The sequence below is a fragment of the Peromyscus maniculatus genome, chromosome 2, assembly GCF_049852395.1.
Source record: "Peromyscus maniculatus bairdii isolate BWxNUB_F1_BW_parent chromosome 2, HU_Pman_BW_mat_3.1, whole genome shotgun sequence".
Lineage (NCBI taxonomy): Eukaryota > Metazoa > Chordata > Mammalia > Rodentia > Cricetidae > Peromyscus > Peromyscus maniculatus.
The window spans coordinates 135,283,645-135,305,411 of NC_134853.1; the positions used below are offsets into that span (position 1 = coordinate 135,283,645).

A 21,767-nucleotide genomic window follows, 5' to 3' on the forward strand; every position below is an offset into this window, starting at 1 on the left:
ATTAAAAACATTGGGAAGAAAAACAAAACAAAAAGGCTTCAAGAACTCTGCTTCCCCTGCCATCCCCCCACCCACCCATGGCTGACAGGATCCTCCTTATAAGGCAGAGCAAGATCAAGACCAGCATGTAAATGAAAAAGTAATAAATGAAAAATAAACAAAGCAACAAGATAAAAAGACTGAAAAAAAAAAAAAGAAAGCTGAAGATGGTGAAAATGATGTCATTTAAAAGCAGTCAGCAATCATGCAAGAGTCTTGAATGATGATCCCAGAGAGCCAGTAAAGGTTAGAGGCTGCATATAGAGATCTTCCACAGATACCAGAAAGTGAAAGAGACTTAGAAGAAGCTGATGAGTATAAAGAAGCACGAACAGTACTAGATTCTGTGAAGTTAGAAACCTGCAACTTTTCTGAGAAGGTTGTTGGCATTACATACTAATGAGTTCGTCTTCATTAAAAAAAAAAAAAAGGCATTAGGGAAGTTTGCCATTGAGAGTAATCAAAATATATGCTTATTGAATAGACTACCTTTTACATACTAGGCACTGTTCCAGGTGCCAGGAAGGCTGTAAGGAATGAAGTCTATAACTGAAATAAACAGACCTATGGGGAAGAGAGAGAAAACAGGAAGAGAGGGAACCAGGGAGAAGTGGTGACAAGGAGGGAAAGACAAAGGAGGTGAGACTGTCCTGGGAGGAGTGGGAGCAGTTGTACAGGGAAGGTTTGACTCCGGAGAGGAGAGCTAAACAATGGTGTTAAAGACAGAGACACAAGATCCCAGAGAATGGGAAGAGTCTAGTGAGAGGATATTTACTATGCTTAAAAACTACTGATGTCTCTCCAAAAAACTAATTCACATATTATCCTCAAACAGTCAATCCACTTTCCCTTATACGCCAACTCTGCCTTTCATTGGACAAAGGACAGACTTAGTAGAAAAACTCAGCATGGTTGACTACTTCCTTTGCTGTGCAGGAGCTTTTCAGTTTGGTGGACTCCTGTTTCTTATTTTTGCTTTTATGAACTGAGCTTTTGCTTTGATACCTAAGAAACTTCCACAGGCAGCAGTAAGAGGATCACAAGTTATAGGCAACCTGGACTACATTACAAGGCCCTTCCTGGTGAGAAGGCACAGTGGTTAAGAGCATTTGCAGTCCTTCCAAAGGTTCTGAGTTCAGTTCCTAGCATTCACATCAGGTAGTTCTTAACGGCCTGTGACTCTAACTCCAAGTGAAATCCAATGACTTCTTTGGGCCTCTGAAGGAACCTATGCACAGGTGGCATTATAGACACATAAATTTGTGTGTGGGGGGAACCTTTCTCAAAAATAAATTAAGCTGGGTGGTGGTAGCGCACACCTTTAATACCAACACTTGGGAGGCAGAGGCAGGTGGATCTCTGAGTTCAAGGCCAGCCTGGTCTAGGATAGGCACCAAAGCTACACAGAGAAACACCACCAAAATAAAACAAACAAATAAACAAAACCAATCACACAAGCAATTACTTAAATGAAGCCCCTTAGGCCAAAGGAAAATGATAGCAGATGCAAATTTGGATGACTACAAAAAGAAGCCACTAGAAATGAGCATAAATATAAATCCCATATTCCTATTAGAATACTTTAAACGACATTTTTTAATTTTTATTTTATTTGTTTATTTATTTGTTTATTTATTTGTTTATTTATTTGTTTATTTATTTGTTTATTTATTTATTTATTTATTTATTTATTTATTTATTTATTTATTTATTTATTTATTTATTTATTATTGGCTTGAGATGAACTTTAAGCATTACAGGTAACCCAGAAGATGACATTAGGTTCTTTGATCACAAAAAAGAAAATTGATAGACAAAGATTAATACGAAGAAAACAAGTGTAACAAAGGGGTATAGTCCTCAATATTCAAAGTATTATTTTTTTAAGTATTTGTATTTTTTAAAGGAATTATTATTATCTTGGGATTTATAGCATCAAAGCTGGAGAAAAGAAATAGAATTAGTCTGCTTCAAAGTTCTTACATTAAATATGACATGGTATGAGGGTAAACTATAACAAAGTATACTTTTATTGTACTATAAATTAGTACAACATATTGTAAAAAAATGGAAAGAATTGAAATAAAATGGACTCACAAAAAGAAGTGCAGTTGAGCTAAATAGAAAGTAAATGTAAGACAATAGATAGTAATACTAAATCAAACTGAAACAATAATTGAATTAAGTATCAATGTTCTAAATTATGTATTAATTATCAATTAAGCAGAGATAATCAGAATGGAGGAAACAGCAGAACTCAATAGTATGTTATTATTTGTGACAGCCAAAAACAAACAAACAAACAAAACAAACACAAACCAAAAGCCCGTACCCAGGTACTGATGACTGAATGATAAATAAACCATTCTACTCAATGGAAGATTACTCAGCAATAGCAAGGAAGGAATTGTTGACTCACACAATAGATGAATCTGAAAAATAAATCACTGCTTCAAGGCTGACAATACTTTTGCTTAGAACGTTTTCCCCAGAAAGGACCTGAGCTTGGTCCCTTACCTCCTTCACGTCTTTGTTTAATACATCATTAGTGAATTTCCCTCAAGCCAGTGGTTCTCAACTTTCCTAATACTGTGACCTTTTAATACCTCACATTGTGGTGACCCCAACTATAGACCTTCATGAGACCCTCATATTGTGGTGACCCTAACCAGAGACCCTCATGAGACCCACATATTGTGGTGACCCCAACCATAGACCTTCATGTTGTGGTGACCCCCAACCACAGAATTATTTTTGTTGCTACCTCATAACTATAATTTTGCTACTGTTATGAATCGTAATATAAATATCTGTGTTTTCTGACGGTCTTAGGTGACCCCCATGAAAGGGTCATTTGACCACAAGGGGTTACAACCCACAAGTTGAGAACTACTGTCCTAAGCATTCTATTTAAAATTGTACCCCTTCTAAACTGTATCCTCATTTCTTGATACAGTTTTCTCCACAGTACTTACCATTATCACAACACTAAATATTTTACACATCCATTTTGCTGTCTGTTTTCCCATTAGACTCAGACTCTGAAGAGGACAGTGACTTACTTTTGCTTTGCTTACTGCACACTGCTGAAGGCCTAGAACATGAAAGGCAGGCTCTCAAATGTTTACTAAATGAATAAATTAATGATTATTATTTGCTATAAGGACTAAAATAAAGACAATGTACGTTTACCTGTTACATGTAGATCAAATTATTATATCTAAACTTACTACGTATAAAAATGAAAATCCCATGAAACTTAAGGGATCAATAATTGATTTGAACTATATTTGCTTCTTTGAACTTTAAAGTAAAATACAGAACACCAAAGATCATGTTTCTAGGCCACATGCCTTTTAACAAAGGTACACATAATCTCACTTGGCTAATCTGTTAAGAGCTACTAGAGGGAGAAGAAAGGTCAGACACTTCGGTACAGATGGTACACTTTGATCAGCTGAGATCCAAAACAAGGAACTAGCTAACTTTTCCTTTTCAGGAGGCTCTAGCTATTTCCCCAAGATAAGAAGAGGATCAAGACTTCATTTTTTCATCTCAGTGAGAAGAAAGCACTCGGTGTCTGAAGAGTCAGGTATACTAACTGGACTGATGACAAGTAACCTGAAAGTTCTGCTGAGCTGATGCTCTGCTGCTAACTACAAAAATCTGGTCAGTCACAGTGAGGCCTGGCATTTCATCTTACATGCCTCACTGTGGCCATCTTAATGGACAGTGGGAGCAGGGTCTCAGGCACCCCACACAATCTCTGAAACATCACTAAATTGTGAAGCAACCGTGTGGATAGGATGCTCGGCTGCAGATTCCTTAAACATCTCCGAATTTGCAATCCCAGAGGTCTAGCTCCTATTTGGGCACTTGGCTAGTTCCTTTAGGGTCAGGAAAAGACCACTTCTATTTCATTCAGTATAAATAAGATAGAGAACCTGAAGCCAGTGCAGGCCAAGCATTTCCAGACATTGTTTCACAGTAATAACCAAGATGATGTCCTTGTTAAGACCAAGTTATGAGCATAGTAGAAAATACGCCTTTTCTTGCCAATAAAGGGAGGTATTAAACATTACATAGTAATAATTGTCACTGATGCATTCTATTTCTCTTACACAGATTACTTCAATTCTCTCTTTCTCATTTATCCTCTTTTCCTACTTCTACTCTATTCCTAACACAAGCAGCACATTAATGACTTCAAGTATAAATTATATGACTTCACTCCTCTGGTCAAAATCTTCCAAAGGCTATTGTTTCTAAATAGAAACAAGTAGCTGATAGGTGTAGCGTTAACAAATTGTTCCCTTTATCTAGAATGCCCTTCTTTTTCAGCAATACATGGCATAAACTCCTTATTCCTTTAAAATGCTATCTTCCTCATTTTCCTATATAATTCTAGGACGTGTACTCCTTTATCTTTACTTCCCAAGAGCACTTACCATCTTCTGAAATATTACACAAACTAAAAAATGTGTTAGGAATTATGTCTACTTCTCCTCTACAATAATCCCCAAGAGATATTCATGTCACTTAGAAATAGTGCCTCCAGCATGGTCAATTTTTCTTTTTTCTTTTTCAAGACAGGGTTCCTCTGTGCAGCCCTGGCTATCCTGAAACTCAGAGATCCACCTGACTCTGCCTCCAGTTAATTTTTCTAATCTTAAACAAATTAATGTATTTCCATAGCAACAGATAGCCAGAATCCTCCCCACTCCCAAAGCTACCAATCAAATAATCTAAAGGGAAGGCCTTTATTAGAAGCCCCAAATTCCTTTTCTCTAAAACTTGTGGCATTTCTCCTGAATTAAGCCGCCCATTAGAAATTCTTGTTTTAACCAAATCTTAAGGTTAACTAGCCTCTTCATCCTCTTTCTGACAGGGGCTGGAAAGATGGCTCAGAAGTTAAGAGTGCTTACTGCTCTTGCAGAGGACAATCATTTTATCCCCAGTACCCATATCAGGTATCTTCAGCTCCAGATCTGCCATCCAGTACTGCCCTCTCCAGGCATCCTCACACTCATGTGCATCCTATCCCCTCCCCAACAAAGGATATGGTCTGGAAAGGAGGGAGAAGACATAAAAAAAAGTGTATACAAATGGTCACAGAAATAGCATATGTAATTATGTGTAATAGTCCTAAATGGAAACAATCCAAATGTCTATCAACTGGTGACTAAACAAAATACTTTTTTTTTTTTTTTGCCAGGCGGTGGTTGTGCACGCCTTTAATCCCAGCACTCTGGAGGCAGAGGCAGCCGGATCTCTGTGAGTTGGAGGCCAGCCTGGTCTAAAGAGCGAGATCCAGGAAAGGTGCAAAGCTACACAGAGAAATCCTGTTTTGAAAAACAAAACAAAAAACAATATCCAAAAGGGAATAATGTTAAACATTATTAAAATGTAAACTCATGTAAATCAAATAAAAGAAGTCAGAATCAAAACACTGCAACAATTACATGTATGTGAAATGTTCAAATTGGGTGTGGTGGTACATGTCTTCAATTCCAGCACTCCAGAGGCAGACAGATCTCTATGAACTCAAACTCAGCTAGTCTATATGGTGAGCTCCAGGCAGGCCAAGACTAAATATTGAGATCCAATCTCAAAATAAAATAAAATGTCAGGCCAGATGTTGGCCTAGGAGCAAGACTAACACAAAGATTAAATATAAATGGGTAAAAGGGAACTTCCCAAGAAAAGGAAATGTTCTACACTTAGACTATGGTGACAACTGCCTACTTGTCTAAACATAAAAATTACCAGGATACAAGATTTTTTTAACTCAAAAAAAAAAAATCAGTAGCCCTCCTATATACAAATGACAAATGGGCTGAGAAAGAAATCAGAAAAACATCACCCTTTACAATAGCCACAAATAATATAAAATACCTTGGGGTAACTCTAACTAAGCAAGTGAAGGACCTGTATGACAAGAACTTTAAGTCCCTGAAGAAAGAAATTGAAGAAGATACCAGAAAATGGAAAGATCTCCCATGCTCATGGATAGGTAAGATTAACATAGTAAAAATGACTATCTTACCAAAAGCAATCTACAGATTCTATGCAATCCCCTATCAAAATCCCAACACAATTCTTCACAGACCTGGAAAAAACAATACTCAACTTCATATGGAAAAACAAAAAACCCAGGATAGACAAAAGAATCCTGTACAATAAAACAACCTCTGGAGGAATCACCATCCCTGACTTCAAGCTCTACTATAGAGCTATAATAATAAAAACAGCTTGGTACTGGCATAAAATCCGACATGTGGACCAATAAAACTGAACTGAAGACCCTGACATTAATCCGCACATGTATGAACACCTAATTTTTGACAAAGAAGCCAAAACTATACAATGGAAAAAAGATTGCATCTTCAACAAATGGTGCTGGCATAACTGGATGTCTACATGTAGAAGATTGCAAATAGATCCATATCTGTCACCGTGCACAAAACTTATGTCCAAGTGGATCAAAGACCTCAACATAAATCCCGTTACTCTGAACATGATAGAAGAGAAAGCAGGAAGTAGTTTTGAATGCATTGGCACCAGAGATCACTTCCTAAATATAACACCAGTAGCACAGACACTGAGAGAAACAATTAACAAATAGGACCTCTTAAAACTGAGAAGCTTTTGTAGGGCAAAGGACACAGTCAATAAGGCAAAACGACAGCCTACAGAATGGGAAAAGATCTTCACCAACCCCACATCTGACAGAGGGCTGATCTCCAGAATATGTAAAGAACTCAAGAAACTAGACATCAAAATACTTACCAGTCCAATTAAAAAATGGGCTATAGAGCTAAACAGAGAATTCTCAACAGAAGAAGCTCAAATGGCTGAAAGACATTTAAGGAGCTGCTCAACATCCTTAGTCATCAGGGAAATGCAAATCAAAACGACTCTGAGATACCATCTTACACCTATCAGAATGGCTATGATCAAAAACAATGAAGACAGCTTATGTTGGAGAGGATGTGGAGCAAGGTGAACACTCCTACACTGTTGGCAGGAATGCAAACTTGTACAGCCACTTTGGAAATCAGTATGGCGCTTTCTCAGAAAATTGGGAATCAATCTCCCTCAAGACCCAACTACACCACTCTTGGGCATATACCCAAGGAATGCTCAATCATACCACAAGGACACATGCTTAACTGTGTTCACAGCAGCATTATTTGTAATAGCCAGAACTTGGAAACAACCTAGATGCCCATCAACTGAAGAATGGATAAACAAAATGTGCTACATATACACAATGGAGTACTACTCAGCAGAGAAAAAGAATGACATCATGAGGTTTGCAGGCAAATGGATAGAACTAGATAATAGCATCCTGAGTGAGGTAACCCAGACCCAGAAAGACAAACATGGTATGTACTCACTCATAAGCGGATACTAGATGTAAAGCAAAGGATAACCAGACTGCAACTCACAGCACCAGAGAGGCTAGCTAGTAAAGAGGACCCTAAGAAAGACACAGTGATCGCCCAGCGACGGAGAAATGGATGAGATCTACATGAGCAAACTTGGGGGGAGGGGGGCAATGAAGGGCAAGGGTTGGGGGAAAGAGAGCATAAGTGAGGAGGAGGTCCTAGCTGGATCAGAAACAGAGTGGGAGAACAAGGAAAGAGATACCATGATAAATGAAGACACCATGGGAATAGGAAGAAGCAGAGTGCTAGAGAGGTCCCCAGGAATCCACAAGGATGACTCCACTATAGACTACTGGCAATGGTTGAGACGGTGCCTGAGCTGACCTATTCTGGTGATTAGATGGCTGAACACCCTAACTATCATGATAGAACCCTCATCCAGTTACTGATAGAAGGAGATGCAGAGATCCATGCCCAATCCCCAGGTGGAGCTCCAGGAGTCTAATCAACGAGAGAGAGGAGGGATTATATGAGCAAGAGATATGACCATGAATGGAAAAAGTACAGAGACAACTAGCCAAACTAGTGGAAACACATGAACTGTAAACCAATAATAGCTGAAGAGCCCCCATGGAACTGGATTAGGCCCTCTGGATAAGTGAGACAGTTGTTTAGCTTGAACTGTTTAGGGGGCCCCTAGGCAGTGAGACCAGAACCTGTCCTTAGTGCATGAGCCAGCTTTCTGGAACCTTGTGCCTATGCTAAGATACTTTGCTCAGCCTTGGTGCAGGGAGGAGGGGATTGGACCTGCCTCAACTGAATCTACCAGGCTCTGCTGACTCCCCAGGGGAGACCTTGCCTTGGAGGAGATGGGAATGGGGGGTGGATTGTGGGGAAAGGCTGGAGGGTGGGAGGAGGGAGAACAGGGGAATTCGTGGTTGATATGTAAAACGAATAGAAAATCTCTTAATAAAAAGAAAAAAAAAAAAAACAAGAACCCTGAAGTTCAGTCAAAATTGGAAAAAAAACCAAAAAACCCGAAACTACCAGATCACTTATAATCGGTACACTACATAATATGTAAATTATATCTTTAAAACCTGTTCTTTTCAAGCCCTGTATATCACCGTGCCGTATCCCCACTTACTTGTGGTACATTCAGTGGATTCTGAATTCTCTCTCCTCCCCTTCTTAAATCATTCAGTTTAGAAACCATTAGATACCTGTGGTGGTCAAGTGGATAAGGGTAGGTAGTGCGGTATTTGGCAAGACTTGACAAAGATGTTATCTACTTAAAGAAAATAGTGTGTGTGTGTGTGTGTGGGGGGGGTATTTAGCTCAGTGGTAGAGGCCCTGGGTTTGGTCCTCAGCTCCGGAAAAGAAAAGGAAAAAAGAAAGGAAGGAAGGAAGGAAGGAAGGAGGGAGGGAGGGAGGGAGGGAGGGAGGGAGGGAGGGAGGGAGGGAGGGAGGGAGGGAAAAGAGAGAGAAAGAAAGAAAGGAGGGAGGGAGGGAGGGAGGGAGGGAGGGAGGGAAGGAGGGAAGAGAAAGAAAGAAAGAAAGAAAGAAAGAAAGAAAGAAAGAAAGAAAGAAAGAAAGAAAGAAAGAAAGAAAGAAAGAAAGAAAGAAAGAAAGAAAGAAAATACTGGTACTGGTGTGTCACGAAGTGCGGGACAATTAACAAGGTAAAGAAAGCTTTTGTACCCACACATGGTCAGAGGGTACAAAGATTAGTTGTAAAATGAAAAAAAAATATTGAAGATAACTGGAGTCAAGGTTCTCATTAGCAAAAAAAAAGGGGGGGGAATTATAAAAACAGAAAGTATAGAAAGCTAAAATGAACTAGAAATGAAAGCAGAGGTATCAAGTAAGCCACGAGTTTTAAGATGTGTAATACATGCACACATTACCTAAAAATAGTGTACATACGTATCAGCAACTTCTTTTAAATAACATTCTCCACTCACAAGAACTATGCATTTTATCAAAATGGCTAAATCCAGGGCTAGAGAAGAGAGTGAAAGATAAACTACACAGGAATACTTTACTGGGCCAGAAGGGAAGTTTCACAAAAATAACATATATATATATGATATAGAAGTCAATATGAAACGCCTCTCAACACCAGCACTCATATTGACAGATTATGGGGGAAAGAGATAGTTTACAGTTAACAGGATCCAGGTTAGATTTCCAGCACCTCAATGGCAGTTAACAACTGTCCGTAATGCAGTTCCTGGGGAATTCAATACCCTCTTTTGGCCTCTGTGGCCACAGCACTCATGTGGTGCACAAATAAAATGCAGGCAAAGTATCCACCCATATATGTAAAATAAAAATAAAATTTAAAAATATTTTAAAAAACAAATTATACCACATTAAGTAAAATAGGATTCTATTAGGTCCATGTGATATAGTTAAAAGTTTTCTAAAGTGGAAAAGTACTATTTAGCAACCCAAGTAATGTAATAATATGCTTAAAGCCATCAATCATCAAAGGACACTAAAATCAGTGGGGGAAGTTATTATTCTATGTATTGATCTATGTGTCTGTCTATGCCCCTATGTGTCTATGTATTATGTATATATGTATGCCTGCCCCCGCCCCTCTTTCATTGATTCTGGGTCTCAAACCTATAGTCTAAAACACAATAGGCAGGCCATTCTACCACTGAGCAACATCACCAGTTCAATGGGTCAAATTGTGATGAGAAAAATTTAAATTTTAAAAATTTGATGAGGAATAGGGATTTACAAGTATTTACAAATACTTTAATAACGTATTTGTCAATAAGGAAGTGATTTAAAAGTGCTGGTAAGACGGTTCCAGGAATAGAGGAGTTTGCTGCCCAGCCTAATGATCTGAATTCCATCTCTAGAACCAGCAAGGTGGAGAAAGCCAGAACCAACCTCCCCAAGTTGACCTCTGACCTCCACATATGTGTTGTGGCATGAGCATTCAACCCAAATAAAATAAAATTTTAAAAACTGTTTGAAAGTTTTTTAAGGTAACTGCACTGAAAACAAGCAGCTATTAACTTTATTCAGATTATCAAGGTTAACTTCATCATAATGGTATAAAAAAGAAGCCTATGTCAACTGAGTGGATAACATTCCTACTTGAATCTAATTCTAATGAAGTATCAGACAAGCATGAATAGATGAATGTTCTATTAAATAACTGTTTGTGGTGGTTGTTTTGTTTTGTTTTGTTTTAAGACAGGGTTTCTCTGTGTAGCTCTGACTGTCCTGGAACTCACTCTTTAGACCAAGGTAGCTTCGAACACACAGAGATCCACCTGCCTCTGTTGCCAAGTGCTGGGATTAAAGGCATGCTCTACCACCTAGCTTGGTTGTAGTTTCTAAACTGTCAAGGGCATAAACACTGAGAAAGCAACGTTGCTCCAGATAAGAGAATACAGAGATAAAAATCTAACACATGATCATGGAACAGATTTTTAATGTTATGTATATTCCTAGGGAGCAATGTGATGTTCTGATACATGTATATATGTGAAATAAGTCCATATATATACCAAGCAACTGTTCTATCATGGAACTGGGCTAAATCCCCAACCTTTCAAATGATAATGCTACTTTGGTGGCGGGGGGTGGGGGTGGGAAGGTGTCTCTCTCATATAGCCTGACATTAAACTTGCTATGTAACTGACGATGACCTTGCATTAGTTTTATCTGGGTCTGGCTTCTTAATGGCCTCAGGTCATCTACTTTCAACTCTTCATTTAGAAATTAAGCTACTTTTGCCCTTCATATGGTGTTTCCCAGTACACACTGGGTGTTTAGAGGACACTACTATCTGAGCAAAAGGAAAGGAGATACTGGGCTGGGTAACTGTACATTCTGTCACACACTGAGAGTCATAGTCCAAGACAAATGGGGAGCTGTAAATCTCCACTGCAGATCATTTCCTTGATTCTCTTTTGGCTCTTCATAAACATAATATTGAAACCCTGCCTAGCAATCATTCTACCATTATTTTCTGTGCCATTAGGCCAATTATTTCTCTCATTAACATATTAGATAAAGTCAAAGGCCTTATGAACATAGTAACCACAATTCTGCCATACTTCAAGAAGATTGCCTCTATATATAACTGGGTTACTTTATTGTTACAGGGTAGTTTGAGTTCCTTGTGTATATATATTTTTAATTAAAATTTTAAATTTATATGTATTGGTATGTACCATATGCATACCTGGCCCCACAGAGGCCAGAAGAAGGCACTGGATCCCCTGAAACTGGAGTTACAAATGGATATTAGCTGTCACATGGGTGCTGGGAGTTGAACCCAGGTCCTTTGAAAGAGAAGTGAGTGCTCTTAAACTCTGAGTCATCATTCCAGTTCCTCTTGTGTATTTTTTATATCACTCTCTTATTATTATAATACAATTGCTCTTATAATTGAAATTGAATTGTTTTCTGGGCTATACAGAAGTTTTTTTTGGGGGGGGGGCGGGTATGGGTTTCGAGACAGGGTTTCTCTGTGTAACAGCTGTGACTATCCTGAAATTCGCTTTGTAGGACAGGCCTCACACTCACAGAGACCCACCTGCCTCTGTCTCTGGAGTTCTGGGTTTAAAGGCGTATACCACCACCACCACCCAGTCAGAAGCTTTTTCATTTAATATAATCCTACTTATCTATTTTTGTTTTCATTTCCTTTGCTTTCTGGGTTATACTGGATTAGATCTTTGTGCTATAAGACCTTACTAGGACAGTAGTTAAATATGAATTAAGGTTATGAGTCAGATGGCAGTATTTATGAATTTATTGACTTAAATGTATATATCATGGTTATAAAATGTCCATAGGAAGTATATATTATTTAGGAACTGATCCTTGAATGCATTAGGGTATGGGGGGGGGAGCGGTGTCTAAGCTTGTTCTGTAAAGGGATACATAGTATCTTGGCTTTAGCGGGCTACAGGTAGCCTGTATTGCATGTTCTTTATTTTGTTTTAACTATATGTGCCATGGAATACATGCATCACATACACAAATAACAGTTAAAAAATAGGATCATGTCATCTGTAAACGAGGATAATTATACTCTTTTTACGTATCCCTTTATAACTTTCTCTTGTCTCTAGCTATATTAAGAACAGACAAAGTAGATATGCTTGTAATATCCTAGCAGGACAGCCAGAGATATACAAAGAAACTCTCAAAAAATAAAACAAAACAAACAAAGATTTCTCAATGCAAACCAAAGAGAACTGTAGCAATTAAAAACTGACTTCTGTATTCCAAAGTTGCTAATACCAAACTTCTATTTCCAGTAAATTTATAGGTGGGTTAGAGACTAAACAGAGAAACAACTACCACTTTGTGTTATCTGTCCTCAACCAATATATAAACCACTTAAAAAATGTTTAGTGCCTTTAATCATAGCACTTAGGAGGCAGAGGCAGGCAGATCCCTGTGAGTTCGAGGCCAGCCCGGTCTACAGAGCAAGTTCCAGGACAGGGTCCAAAGCTATACAGATAAACCCTGTCTCAAAAAACAAAACAACAACAAAAAATGTTAAGTATACAACAAATCTCAGCAAATACCACCTACTCTTATTCTTTAGTAATTTCATTTCTCAACCTTTTCTTGCTTTTTATTTTTTATTTTATTTTAAGCAGGGCCTCATGGCTGGCCTTGAACTCCCATCATCCTGGCTTCACTTCCCAAGAATTTGAAATTTTATAGGCATGCACCACTATATCCAGCATTACAACTTTTCTTCATAAAGCATAATAAAACACACACACACACACACACACACACACACACACACACACACACACAAAACAACCCAAAAAACAAAACAAAAAAAAAAAACTTGGTATGTTTCTACTATGTTTAACAAATGTGTGAGTCAGTCAAACATCAATATCTGATAATAGAAACATGAACTCAAATATAAAAAATATCAGATTTTTGTTCCTCAAGATGATGAGAAAACTAACCAGATTTACTTTTGTGTCTTTAAAACCAACCAACCATCAGCCAGATATGGTGGTAGGATCACTTACCTTCATGAGTTTAAGGCCAGGCTGGGCAACATAGCTGGACCCCATTTAAAATAAAACCAGGGAAAATAGGTAAAGCAACAGACATTCAACTGAAGGGAAACTTAGAGAATAAGCACTAAGATTGCTCCAGTTAACTACCTATTTCTAGGAAGCAACACATGAAGGAGATACACAAAAAAGCCCAAAAATCTCTCTGAATTGAGGAGACAGAATCTGGAGAAGTTAAGTTGGCTAAAATTTTCAAGATAAGAGTACCAGAAAGAAGACAGCTACAGAAAGAAATATGGAAATCTGCAAAGCACCATTGGATAGCTCCCAAGGCTTTAGCTGAGTACTAACCACTGAATGAGAGTAAGGAAACTGCTAGAGAAATCAAGCAGGTGGCATACTTCCCCACCTCACACACAGCCACAACACTCCACATTTCCCTCAACCTGATTACAAAAACTTACAACACCGGGTAGTGGTGACACTCGCCTTTAATCCCAGCACTCAGGAGGCAGAGCCAGGAAGATCTCTGTGAGTTCAAGGCCAACCTGGGTTACAGAGTGAGTTCCAGCAAAGGCTTGCAAAGCTACATAGAAAAATCCTGTCTCGAAAAACCAAAAACTTACAATGTATAAAAATCAAGCACAATACTCAGAAAGTATTACCTCAAAAAATAAGAAATGAATTACAAATTTTGTTCAGATCATACCAAAGATTAAAAGTAATCCCTAAAAGGATCCAGTGGTTTAATAAATACATCCTAGACTCTTAAGACTGTTTAAAAAAATACAAAAATATTCTGTAAACAATCAAAACTATCTTGTATTTCTTTTTTAAATACTAGAGCAATGTATGACAACACCAATACAGTGAACAAACATGCAAAGAAGTCCACCAGAAAACAGCAATCTCACTTTTTATTATGCCTATCAATGTAAGATTCTGCTCAAGGTTGTGTGTTCTAAAACTACAGAATAAAGGGGTACTACTACCACAAGCCATAGGCCAAGACTAAATCCACATGATGATGTTTGTGCTATTCAACTCATTGTCTGTGCCAACCTCACACACGAAGAGGTGCCTGAGGACAGGGTCAAGCTCTTGGCACTGTCCAATGTCTAACATTATCCCAAGACCTGCAGATTTTGATCTCCAAAATCAAATAATGTCATTAAATCTCAATATTCTGTAAGTAAAAATTACTTAACCTTTTGACTTCTGTTACATTTTTTCCTAGTAGAAAGCTTAGCATATACATTTTCATCAATCAATCTTCCTTTTCATGACTTCATTTTCTATCAACAGGAATTTACAGATGATTTCATAAATCACCAATATGCTCTTAATTTCTAATTATATTACCTGTTACCCAGATTTTGCTTCTCTCTCATTGACTACGCAACTAGCTATCCAGCAATTTTCCAATCTGTTACTTAATTCCAATTTTCTGGTTACTGAATCCAAAATGTTTAGCCATTCCTAATGTATCTTTTTCTCAAATTCCACAATGACTCCATTAACAAATTCTATCAATTATACCTTTAAAATAATATGCTGGGTCTAAGGAGATGGTTCAGTGGGTAAAGTGCATACTGTGAGCATGAGGACCTAAGTTCAGATCCCCAGTAACCCATACAAAGGGTCAGGAGTGGCTACATGCACTTGTAATCCCAGTGATGAAAAGGTGGAGGCAGGAAAATCCCTGGAACTCATTCACTGGCCAACCAGCTTAGCTATGAGTTTGAGGTTAGGCTTATGCCTTAAAACACAGAGAATAGCTGAAGCAGACACCCCACACCTACCTCTGGTGTTCACATGCAAATGCACATTCATGTATGCATATCTGCACACATTGATCCTCACAACAAGTAGGTATACTACACAAATACAAACAACAAAAGTAATAAATTCCCAAGGATGATCACTTTTTTTTTTTTTTTTTTTTTTTTTTTGGTTTTTCGAGACAGGGTTTCTCTGTGTAGCTTTGCGCCTTTCCTGGAACTCACTTGGTAGCCCAGGCTGGCCTCGAACTCACAGTGATCCGCTTGGCTCTGCCTCCCGAGTGCTGGGATTAAAGGCGTGCGCCACCACCGCCCGGCAAGATGATCACTTTTTATCTGCACCATCATAGGTTCAAAGAACAAGGGTGCCTTACCTAGATAATGCGACTAGCACTATATACCAGAGTGATAATTTTAATTATATTTATTTTACACTTTTTTTCCTTTTTTTCTTTTTTTTTTTTTTTAAAGACAGGGTTTCTCTGTACAGCTTTGGAGCCTTTCCTGGAACTCACTCTGTAGCTCAGGCTGGCGTTGAACTCACAGAGATCCGCCTGGCTCTGCCTCCCGAGTGCTGGGATTAAAGGTGTGGGCCACCACGGCCTGGCTATTACACACTTGTGGTGGTCAAAGGACTACACTGAACTACTTTCAGGACTCAGTTTTTTTCTTCCATCATGTGAATTCTGGGTGCTGAACACAGGTCATCAGGGATAGCTGCAAGTACCTTTGCACACTGAGCCATTTCTCCAATGCTCTTTTAATTACTTGTGAGACAAAGTCTCATGTAGCCTAGGGTGGCCTGTATGCACACACTCACTATGTATCCAGGTTGGCCTTGAACTCCTGACCTTCCTTGTTTGCAATTCTCAAGTACTGAGATTTCAGCTGTGCCATCATGCCTGTCTCAAAGGACTCTCTATATCCATAAATTCTTGTGCTTTAAACACTTCATGTCTACTTACCTCCCTCAGAATAAAAACAAATAGACATACAATGGCCTTCAAAGCTCCATATTACTCCTCGGACCTCATTTCACAGTATTCTCCACCTAGCTTATGCCTGGGAAGGCATAAGCTTTTCACGGAGCTTTGCTGTACAAATCACATAGGAAGGAGGCTCTTAGACCAGAGGTTCTCAACCTGGAGGTCACAACCCCTTTAGGGGTCGAACCACCCTTTCACAGTGGTCGCATGCCAGATATTTACATTACAATTTATAACAGTAGTAAAATTATAGATATGAAGTAGCAACTATACAATTTTATAGTGTTAGGGATCACCATGACATGAGAAACTGTAATTTATTTTATTTTATTTTTGAGACAGAAGTTCTCTGTTTAACAGCCCTGGCTGTCCTAGAACTCACTTTGTAGACCAGGCTGGCCTTGAACTCACAGAGATCCAATTGCCTCTGCCTCCCCCATGCTGGGATTAAAGATGTGCTCCACTATGCCCAGCCGAGGAACTGGATTAAAGGATCATAGCATTAGGAAGGTTGAGAACCAATGTCCTAAACCAAGACCTTGGCATGTAATACTGCTTTGTACTCCTATACCTAATGCAGTGCCTAACAGCATATATTCAAACAGTGCTGAACATATGAAAAAGTAGAAACAGGAGAGCTATTTTCATCAATTGGACAAATCATTTGGCCTGTGTTTAGACTTAGGTGTGTATTTAATGATTGAATTACTGTACTTCATATATCCGAATCTTCTGCCTGCATGCCTGCTTGATCCCCTGGAACTAGGGTTACAGTTGTGAGCTACCATGTGGATGCTGGGAATCAAAGCCGGGTCCTTCACAAGAACAAGTGCTCTTAACTGCTGATCTACCTCTCTAGGCCCTATACTTAGATATTTCTGCTACATAAAGTATGGATGTGTTATGAAGTAGTCACAGTCACAGGGTTAGGATGCCCATAAAACTATTTTATTACCAATATACTACCCTTTCTTCAGAAAATATGAATATAGCAGAGATCTGTGAAGCACTTTTACAGTCTTTACCAACTCCTTCCCATTACTAAGGAGGGAAGTTCAGACTTTATGAGACCAGAAGCATTGCAAATAACCATATCAATTCATTGCAGACTTCCTTACCTCCACTGCAGTGTGCGGCTGGAACAGGGACTGCAGGGACTGCTGTGGGCTTGAGGGTTCAGAAAAAAGACAAGAGGAGAAGTAGACAGCACACAATCAGCACTAAATGGGGCTTTAGCCAGGGAGAGGGCTGGAGCCGAGGAGGGCGAAAACATGTGCTGAGTTATGTCGGCTCCTCGGCAGAGAGTGGAGATTCTGACAAGGTATCACAGTAGGAAAAAAAAAGGTCAGTGTTAATTTCTCCATTGAAAAGAAGCATATTCAATGTGAATTAAATTTAAGCAAGAGGCTTAAGAAAAGTAAGTGGTCAAAAATTATTCTCAAATGTTCTACACCAGTACTACTGTTGGCAGACAGTACACAGGCTAAAACCTAACCCACAGAGGACAAATAGTTATGTCTATAATCTCAGTGCCTGGGAGGACGATACAGGAAAATCCTGAGTTTAAAGTCAGCCTGGACTACATAGCAAGGCCCTGTCTCAAAAAAGAGTAAAATAAATTGCAGGCATACCTAAATTTTTCATAAGTGCAACATATTTTCCCTTGCATATATATGTTAGGATTCATTAGAGCCTACAATAAGCTTCTCTGTGTTAGTTATCCTGTAAAATAATGCTTAATTTTTAAACCTTTCTTCTTGAGACATCTCATTAAGTTGCTCAAGCTGGTCTCTACCTTGTATAGTTGTTACTTCAGGCTCCCACAGAGCTAGGATTATAAGCACCCATCACCATACTTGGCAGTCTTAAGTCTTATCACATAATGTGAGGTTTAGTCATTTTAATCACTATGTTATTGGGATTATAAAAATCTGCACAAACCTAATGTCATTTTCATTTTGCTCCTAACTACTACTCTGTAAATTAATTATACAATAGGCTGTAATCTAAAAAGGTTTGGAGAAAAAAAAAGAGGAAGAGGAGGAGGAGGAAGAAGAGGAGAAGAAGGAAGAAGAGGAAGAGAAGGAGGAGGGAGAGAAGGAGGAGGGGGAAGAGGAGGAGGAAGAAAGAAAGAAGAAACTGGTAGTAGTAGTAGTAGTGGCAGTGGCAGTGGCAGTGGCAGTGGCAGTGGCAGTGGCAGTGGCTGTGGCTGTGGCTGCGCACGCCTTTAATCCCAACATAGGGGAAGCTGAGACAGGTGATCTCTGTGATTTGGAGGCCAGCCTGGTCTACAGAGTGAGTTCCAGGAAAGCCAGGGCTACAAAAAATTCCTGTCTTAAAAAAGAAAAAGGAAAAACAAGGAAAAGAAAAGGGATTAATAAACTACTTATTAGCTCCTCCATCAGGGCTATTTTTTCACATTCATCTCTAGAACAGATACAATACTCACAATATAGTGCACTAATGTTCAAAGATCATAATTGTTGACCACTTACATTTTTGAAAGTTTACAAACTCCATTTAAAAATTCATACTCAGCTAATGAGTCATATTTACTTTAAATATTGCTTCAATTGATTATGCTTCCTTTTGTGATCTTTTTACTCTAGTCTCAGTCTGGTAAATCAAGTTTTGTTTTTTGTTGTTATTTTCTTTAAAGTATATGAATATGCCAACTGGAATTCAAATGAGTGCTATTTTCTAGGGACTAGTAGAATTAGTAATTCAATCAATAAGCATGCTAAGGGCCTCAACCTACAAAAAGTCACTATGAGCACTAATACCCATGCAGAAAGTGTGCTCCCTCTACTCTGGAATTTAAGGCATGGCTCACGACTTACTGAGGACACATGGACAGTATCCTCATCCATGATTTACTCATTGATTTCTCAACACTTTTTTACTAAATAAACCTGAGTAGACCTTGGGGAAACCACCCCGAAAATAGAACCCTCCTCCTCATTTCTCAGCTTTGAAATCTTCACCTAATAGTTTCTGTCTTAGGCAAAGGAGAAACAGAATTTAAGGCAAAGGATTCCACTTTGAATCTGAAAGGCCTTGAATCTGCAAGGAAGGACTGCAGTTAGGAGCTGACAGGCCAAGGGCCGAAATGTATCCCTCCATGTCCTGAGCTTTTTATTTTCCTTTTTTTCTCATATTCTTGAGGCTTTTATTTTCATCTTTGACAATAACTTTAAAAACTTGCTTTCAAGGCAAGGGGAAACTATGTTCATGGTTAACCCAGCTTCCCCAAGCACCTAGGAACCACTAAAATTACATCTGAATTGAAAACACCAAGGACCACTCTTTTGACCTTGAATTGACAAAGCTCCGCCCTCTTCCTAACAGGCATTTCCAAGGCAGAGTCTTCATCCAAGCAAATGAAAGAGTTACTTGGTATTAGTTTCTTTTTCTGACATCTGCCAGTTTCAAGTCAGAGACCCCAACCTCCTTACTGAATCCGCAGGCACGGTGCTCCCAGTCTCTCTCTCCTCCGTTTCATCATTCTCCTGACTACGTAAGATCTGCCTCTCACACAGCAGACGCTTCTCTCACATAAGGGGCATTTTAGCCAGTGAAAACTTAGAAAGCTTCCCAAAACTCATAGGTAACATTAAGGTATTTTTCTCAAAAAACAAACAAAAAGTAACCAGCATGGCAGTCAGAATCCCTTCACAAAACCTAAGAGCACAAGAGAGGGAAAAGTTCCAGATCCTAAATGAATCAGCTGTCCTCTGATCTGCCTGACATCATTCACACTCAGCTTGCAGCAAATCAGAGACCCAGAGAGCACCTTGTTCCCTCAGTCACAAGCACCCTCCCCCACAAATCAGCTGGACCCTCCCACCCTCAGACTTGGCAGCAGCAAAGGCTCTGGCAGAAATTGTACATACCAACTTGAAAACTCACACTGTGTCAGAAATACTATTAACCCAGGAGCCGTAGGGCAGGATACAAACAGCTGTTGCAGGGGGCAGGGGATTGGATGAAAGCCTCTTACAGATCCCAAATGGTAAATTAATGAGCTAAGAATAAGTAGGTATTTCTGCAACATTATTCATTCTCAAACCCAGGCCTGGTGGAAGATAACAAGACTTTAATTTTAAGACTCCAAACAGTCATTATTCAAATTCTAAAACTGATCAATTTAAATAATCTACATTCCTTAAAAATTTGGCATCAATTTTATTCAATTTCCATTATTCTCTTATCACTTCAATAACCTGTGGTGAGAAACGAAGTAAGAAAAGTTAAGAAAATAAGTCCAGAAGAGCCGTGCATGTTAATACCTAGCTAGACCTGGGAGGTGGGGGCAGAAAGATCAGATTGACAGTCATCTTTGCCTACCCAGCAAAAGAAGACCTGTTTCAAAATAATACAAACAATCGTAAGCCCAGAAACTAGTGCAATGTGATCCAACAACTATCACAGAAACCATTTACATGAAAGACATGTCAGATTTTAATGTAAACTACTTAAATATACTTTAGTATTCCATCTGTAAAATAAAGATAATTAAGGTACCCAATATAGATGAATAATATGTAAAACAAAAGTGCACAGCACAGAGAAAGAACTATGGAAATACTGGCTACTATTAAATGTTGTGCCCAGATCGCGACCCCCAGAGAGACCACCAAGAACGAGCAAGCCAGAATGCAAAAGCAAGGTTTAATAACTTATGGCCTGTTGCTAAAAGGAGCAGTCTTAGGCCTTTAGTTTTGGGGTGAAAGCATTTTGGTTCCACATTATACACCTACCTATTTTAAAGAAGGAGATACATCTAAGTTTAATAGTAAATCATCTGAGAAAAACAGCCCGACCTGTAGAAAGCTAAGTAATCAAAGGAAACTGTGCAAGAGTAAGAAGTCTCATTCCTTGCTGCAGAGCACCCGCCAACTGTGGCAGGCTCTTAACTCATCTACACAGCAAAGTATGTTCAACTGTTTTCCAGGTTAACGTCAAAAGATTAATTTATACTCCAACCAGTGCTTCTGCAACTGCAGGTTTAGTAAATCATCAAATCAAGTGAGGAGGGCAGGATCAACATTTTTTTAAAGGGGAAAACAAAATATTGTATGTCATAGTATTACATATAATAAGATTAAATGCTGTTTGATGAAATCAGTTTGTTACAATTGCTACTGAAATATATATAGAAATATGTGTGTAAACATATGTGATGAGGTGCAATGTAAAATGTTACTAAAAAATCTAAAACAGGGGCTGGAGAGATGGCTCAGAGGTTAAGAGCACTGGCTGTTCTTCCAGAGGTCCTGAGTTCAATTCCTGGCAACCACATGGTGGCTCACAACCACCTGTAATGAGATCTAGCGCCCTCTTCTGGCCTGCAGTGCAGGCATGTGTGCAGGCAGAACACTGTATACTAAATAAATGAATAAATAAATAAATAAATCTTTAATAAAAAAATCTAAAACATTTAAGCTGGGTGGTGGTTGGTGCATGCCGTTAATCCTAGCACTTGGGAGGCGGAGGCAGGTGAATATCTGTGAGTTCAAGGCCAGCTTGGTCTACAGAGCTAGT

The 21,767-nt window shown here is 38.9% G+C and overlaps 1 protein-coding gene across 20 annotated transcripts in view; it reads right to left on the reverse strand.

The window, feature by feature from the left end:
- The window catches only part of Mast2 (microtubule associated serine/threonine kinase 2), a 173,615-nt gene that overhangs the window by 60,788 nt on the left and 91,060 nt on the right, over nt 1-21,767 (reverse strand). Inside the window, exons 1-2 of one of the 20 annotated variants that reach the window (XM_076564853.1) lie at nt 19,679-19,877; nt 17,342-17,536 (exon numbers count right to left, since the gene is read on the reverse strand). The exons of 17 other annotated variants lie outside the window; for them this stretch is intronic. In XM_076564853.1, the coding sequence (XP_076420968.1) occupies nt 17,342-17,536; nt 19,679-19,728 (245 nt within the window). In that variant the 5' untranslated portion in view covers nt 19,729-19,877. Of the gene's footprint in view, nt 1-17,341; nt 17,537-19,670; nt 19,878-21,767 lie in introns of those variants that run through there. 2 more of the 20 variants (XM_076564854.1, XM_076564855.1) reach the window with 2 other exon arrangements.